This window comes from Pseudorca crassidens, chromosome 4 (assembly GCF_039906515.1).
Source record: "Pseudorca crassidens isolate mPseCra1 chromosome 4, mPseCra1.hap1, whole genome shotgun sequence".
NCBI classification, from domain to species: domain Eukaryota; kingdom Metazoa; phylum Chordata; class Mammalia; order Artiodactyla; family Delphinidae; genus Pseudorca; species Pseudorca crassidens.
This window is the reverse complement of record NC_090299.1, coordinates 46,010,527-46,016,215: the sequence shown is the minus strand read 5'-3', so window position 1 is coordinate 46,016,215 and position 5,689 is coordinate 46,010,527. Positions and strand designations below refer to the sequence as shown.

The 5,689-nt window shown below is 41.2% G+C and overlaps 1 protein-coding gene across 1 annotated transcript; it reads right to left on the bottom strand.

Annotated features, from left to right (window-relative positions):
• Positions 1 to 3,635: 3,635 nt before the first annotated feature.
• LOC137222991 (ethanolaminephosphotransferase 1-like) lies at positions 3,636 to 5,325 on the bottom strand. The gene is made up of 2 exons (XM_067734621.1): positions 5,227 to 5,325; positions 3,636 to 4,346 (listed from the first exon to the last, which is right to left on the bottom strand). Exons 1-2 carry the CDS (start codon positions 5,323 to 5,325, stop codon positions 3,636 to 3,638), a joined length of 810 nt encoding a protein of 269 aa, XP_067590722.1.
• Positions 5,326 to 5,689: the final 364 nt, after the last annotated feature.

The window sequence follows — 5,689 nt, the reverse complement described above, 5'->3', positions numbered from 1 at the left end:
TAGATAAAATCAGGTGCCTGGTAAATGATGGATTTGGGCTTTGAAACCAAGTGTAGCAGATCTAAACGTTTCTGCAGTGTTCATGATAACATATTTATTCATAATTTATCTGAGGAGGCAGAAAAAGATCAGGCTTGCCTTGAAAGAACTTCAGCCTTCCAATTGATGAATCAAGTCCCCCACAGAAATGCATGTTCTTGTTAGTCCTCTTTCCTCGAATCTGAGAAGACCCCTACCATTAGCCTGTGACTAAGAAAACACAACAGAATTGGGTTGGGTGACTTCTGAGACCAGCTTAGGAGAAGGCTTGCAGCGTCAAAAGGGCTTTATGGAATGGTTCCTCTGAGGGTTCCTCAGCCTGATCATTCTCTTTCTTGCTGGCCAGTCTTGCCCCTAACAGGTTCAATGCCAAGTTTCTCCTAAGATAATCATAACCTAGGTTGATGTCCATGAAGATGATTGAGAGGAGAACATAAGCAAATGGAAGAATCTTATGCTGTCGTGTTCTGGGTTCCTTTCTTTTTTCAGTGGGAGTGTGTTTGATGCCCAGTGTCAGGCCCTGGTGATGTAAGGACGAATGAGACAAGGTTCCTCACCACTAGATACTCACTGAACAGAGGGAGACAGAGATCCACTGACAGACTATTTTGAATAGAGATGGCGAAGGTTTCGAGAAACTTTTCAGGCAGAAAGTGCAGCAGGTGTGGTAACTCCTAGCTAAAAGAGTTTTGGTCTTTGGTAAAACAGGTAAATCATGTGTCCAGACCCAGAGCTGAGCAAGAGACCGGGGAAAATAAGAGTAGATGAAGGTGGGAGTCAAGCAGAAGACTATGGAGGGCCTTTTATGAGAAAAGGAGAAGGAAAAACAAAAGCAACAAGATAAAGGGGTGCAAGCCAGTCTTTTATGAGGAAAGTTTTGCTAAAGTCCAGAAACTTTCTGGGTTTGAAGAGTCCACACACTTTTCTCAATCCTAAAATATTAAATTTAATTTCCTATGAGACAGTAAGTTGTTAACCATTATTCTTTTGCCATTGGTTCTAATAAGGAAACAGCGGGCAGTTAAATTAACTCAAATTTTAAAAATTATTCAGAGTACAATATCGTAGGCACTGGGCAAAGAGGTGAGCAAATTAACATAATCTTCACATTCATGGAGCTGAGAAATCAAAACAAAGGCAATACTATGAAATAGTGGGGGAATTTGGGAAAACCCTTATGAGTTAAGATCATTTCTATACCTGGTAACCTCTAAAATAATATTAACATTGGAGCTTAGCATTTCTCTAAGCTGTTTACACTATCAATTTATTTAATTTTAACAATGTATATGTAATTTAGGTATTGTTATATAATATGTATCTGTGCCTATTTTAAAGATGAAGAAATTGAAGTACAAGGAAGATAAGTAACTTGCTCAGTGTTTCACAACTGATAACTAGCTGGTGGAAAATAAATTTGAAACCAGGCAATTGGGTTCTAATATCTTCCCTTAGTCACTGCAGTATACTACTTTGTGTTGTTTATGGTAGGGGTTTTCAAATTGCAAATTTCCCACTGCACATTCTTCCAGTGCCCTACCAGAAATGACATGGGTTTATGGTGGGGCTCAGGAAACACAATTTAAACAGACACTCCAAGTGATAGTGAAGAGGGCTGTCCTGGGATTATACTTGAAGAAACACTCTGCTAAAGCATAGAATGGCCACTTGTGGGAATGCAAAGCTACTGTGATGAGTTTTAGTGACACTTATTGCTGTTGCAGGGAGAATCACATGTATATATATAAGTGCTGAACCTGGGGTCCTACAAAGCCCCTGGACTCCTCCCAACTCTTCAAAAAGCATATACACACACACACACGCATACATAAACTTCCAGAAAGCAAAGGAATGCATCAAGACTTGGCCTGCCACTTCAGGAAGGAAGTTCTTTATTCTTCCTTTATGTCAATTATAAGAAGTGAAATGTGGCCAATTCTTGCCTATCCCAGGCTGCTGGTTAAAAATCTTCTAAATTAACTCCACTCTATTAAAATCCTAGTTTTATTTTTAATTGTATATTTCCAATTCCAAGACCAGTTATTTTAAGAGCACAATTGAGACATGTATACTTTGCAATATTACAACTGTTCTGTGAAAAATAATTTATAAATATGGGTTGCCAGCAGAAAATGATGAAACCAGGTTGTTGCAGAAATTTTCACACAAAGTAACTCCCCAAGTGCAATATTTTCTATAAATGTATCACAAACCTGTGTATATGTTAATCAGGGTGACATCTTATTTGATACCTATGGTAACCTTTTCCATTTTGGCACTTTCCTTCTGATCTTGTCAGTCTGTAGCCTGTATAATTTGCTATGCGGCACAGCAATCACTCCCTTGGAGAATAGTGATGGTGCATACAGATGAATTCTTTTGACAAAATATCATATCAACTTCCCTTATGGCAAAGGATATGAATCCTACTCATATCATAAAGTGGTTTCTTTTCTGAATACTACCTATAGAAACCAATGCCCAGAGGTAGTCAGTGACTGAAGATAAAGTGGGTAAAAGGCATTTCTAGAAGGTTGTTAAACCCAATGTAAGGGTTATATGCAAACCTCTTTCAGAAATTTAGTTAAATTGCAAAGGATTTACTTCTCTCTCTCTCTCCTTCTCTCTCTCTCTCTCTCTCTCTCCCCTCCCTTCCTCCCTCTCTTCTTTCTTTCTTTTTCTATTTCTCCCCTTCTCTCTTTCTCTTTCGTTCTCTCTCTTTTTTCCTTTAAGTTTGTCCTGGATATGTTCATTTTTATTCAATTTTATCACTAAGAAGTAGCGAAGGGAAGCTATTGTAGATTTTGTATTGTGCTCAGGAATTGCACGGAACTTAACATTTAGATTACAATGCAACATTATAGTCCCATAGCCTTTTTTCTACAAGAGACTTAGGTAACCTTGCCAAGTTTATTCACCCACTTATTTATTAGTTTATTCAATATAATTAATTAAGCACCTTCTATGTGCAGCTAGACTCTGAGCTGGACTGCATAGTCTGTAAGTAATGGATTTAAGATTTGCACACAGTTTTGTTTGACCCCAAATTCCAAAGTGTAATGGGTTTCAGCATGAGAACATTGTTGGTAAAATCTCTTCATATCAGTTATTATCTGTTTCACTTTGGAATATTTCCCTGTCTCAAACAAATGCATTCCAGTTTCATCTCAGTTTTCCAGTCTTTTCCAAGAAATTGAGATTCCTTAAAATGCAAATTAAAGAATATCAAACAGCCTTAATAAAACACGAAAGTCAATGACACTTATAAATGAAAAGCCTAGGAGATATAGCTTCCTTTGGGAATGGGGGTATCTAGGTGCCAAAAGTATATAATCATGTATTACTCAATATCATCCCATCTAGCCCTTTCTTTCCCTCCCTCCCTTCCTCCCTCCCTCCCTTCCTTTTTCTCTCTACTTTTCTCAGTTATGCTTTCTAGTAGGTTGGTTAGAGTTTTCAGATTTCTTATGCTGAACTCCAGCAACTCCTTTCAAATTACCTTCAAATTTACAAGAAGAGTTTTATATCTTAATAGTGCTAAGAAAATCATAAAATTGAACTTCATTTGGCCAACTTAGGTTATATACATATTCCTTTTAACAACAAAAATAAAACCAACATGGTCCTTTTTTATCAGCTAGGCTTGGGTCACTAGCATCAGCTTCATAGACTGAATTGTGTTTCAAGGTGTTATTTTTATAGCTTCTGAAAAAGTTTAATAAACTCATTGGAAGAGTCATGCATAATGCACAACCAATGATCATTGCAGTGAATAGGTCTCTATAAAAGAAATTAAAAAGGAAAGGTTCATACCAGGCTTCAACTCCCACAATCGCAGTCACTATGTAGACAAAAGAAATAGTCACCTGGCTAACGTCATATCCCCACGGCAGGAAAAGAATCCCTGTGTTATACTTTTCCCAGTGGGACAGGATGAAAGAAAATAAAACTACCCAGAGCAGGAGATAAAGAACAAAAATACTGACACCAGATGATCCTCGTCCAAAAATGGAATACACAGTTACAACAAAGTAAACACATGACCAACTATCCAGGCCATGGTCAAAAAGCTCCCCTAATGAGGTGCTGGAATTGGTTCTACAGGCTTGCTTTCCATCCACACCATCTAGAGCGCAGGCTACGAAGTTGAGGATGCCCACTACAATCCAAACCCAATCAGGTACATGCTTGTGACCTGGTACTGAAACATAGAAGTCGGGATCAAAGTATGCCATAAGCAGAAAATTGAACACAACCAGCAGAAAGCCAGAAAAATTTATCAGATTTGGAGTCAGCCAAGTAGGGAACTTCAGAGCCACAGAGGAGAGTGCAGCAACAGGGGTGCAGAGGGCAAAGTGAAGAGAGTCCCACACGGAGGATCGGCACTGACCAGCACTCACCAGCCTGAGACACTTGTCTGCTCACCCGCCGGGGTGGGCGGGGGCTGGGAGCTGAGGCTCAGGTTTCAGAGGTCAGACCCCAGGGAGGGGACTGGGGTTGGCTGCATGAAGAGAGCCTGAAGGGGGCTAGTGCGCCACAGTTAGACGGGAGGGAGTCCGGGAAAATGTCTGAACCTGCCGAGAGGCAAGAGACCATCATTTCAGGTGCGCAAGGAGAGGGGCTTCCTGCTCCATGTGCTCACAAATGGCAGAGCACTGCCTAAGTGAGCTCCAGAGATGGGCGTGAGCTGCAGCTATCATCTTGGACCCCAGAGGTGGGCAAAGGAGAGCTACTACTGCCGCCGCTGCCACCAAGAGTCTTGTGTGCAAACGTAGGTCACTACCCACACCCTACCAAGAACCTGTGCAGCATGCCACTGCCAGGGTCTCATGATCTAAGGCCAAATTCCATGGGAGAACACAGGGCATAGCTCAGGCTGTTGCAACTACACACTGACATCTACCACCGCAGGCTGTCCCCGCATCACAATTATGACTACCCTACCCCTCCTTCTCCCTGGGCTGAGTGAGCAAGAGAGCCCTAATCAGCTGCTGCTTTAACCCACTCCTGTCTGGGTGGGTAACAGATGCCTGAGGGTTACCTACAGGCAGAGGTAGGGGCAAAACCAAAGCTGAACTCCAGGAGCCGTGTGAATAAAGAAGAAAAAGGGAAGTTTCTCTGTGCAGCCTCAGGAGCAGTGGACTAAATCCCACAATCTGCTTGATAAACCCTGCATGTGTGGAATACCTGAATACAACGAGTGTTCCCAAAATTGAGGCAGTGGACTTTGGGAGTAACTGTAGACTTGGGGTTTGCCTTCTGTGTTTGATTTGGTTTTGGATTCATGTTTATGTTAGTTTAGCTTTTAGTGATTGTTTTCATTTGTGGTTTGTTTATTGGTTTCGTTGCTCTCTTCCTTTCTTTTTTTCCTCTTTTTGTGACTGTGTGTGTATATTTTTCTTTTTGTGATTTTGTCTGCTTAGTGTTGCTTTTACCATTTGTCTTGGGGTTCTGTCTGTTCATTATTTTTTCTTCCTTTTCTTCTTAGCCATGTGGTTGGTAGGGTTTAGGTGCTCTGACCAGGTGTCGGGCCTGAGCCTCTGAGGTGGGAGAGCTGAGTCCAGGACGCTGGACCACCAGAAACCTCCCAGCCCTAGGTAATATTAATTGCTGGGAGCTCTCCCAGAGATCTCCGTCTCAACACTAAGAA

Excerpts from the sequence above, each read along its gene's own strand:
- LOC137222991 (XM_067734621.1), bottom strand. The coding sequence starts at position 5,325 with ATGAATCCAAAACCAAATCAAACACAGAAGGCAAACCCCAAGTCTACA. Across the intron at positions 4,347-5,226 it reads GGAACACTCGTTGTATTCAG|TTCCCTACTTGGCTGACTCC; the intron begins GTATTCCACACA and ends GTGGCTCTGAAG.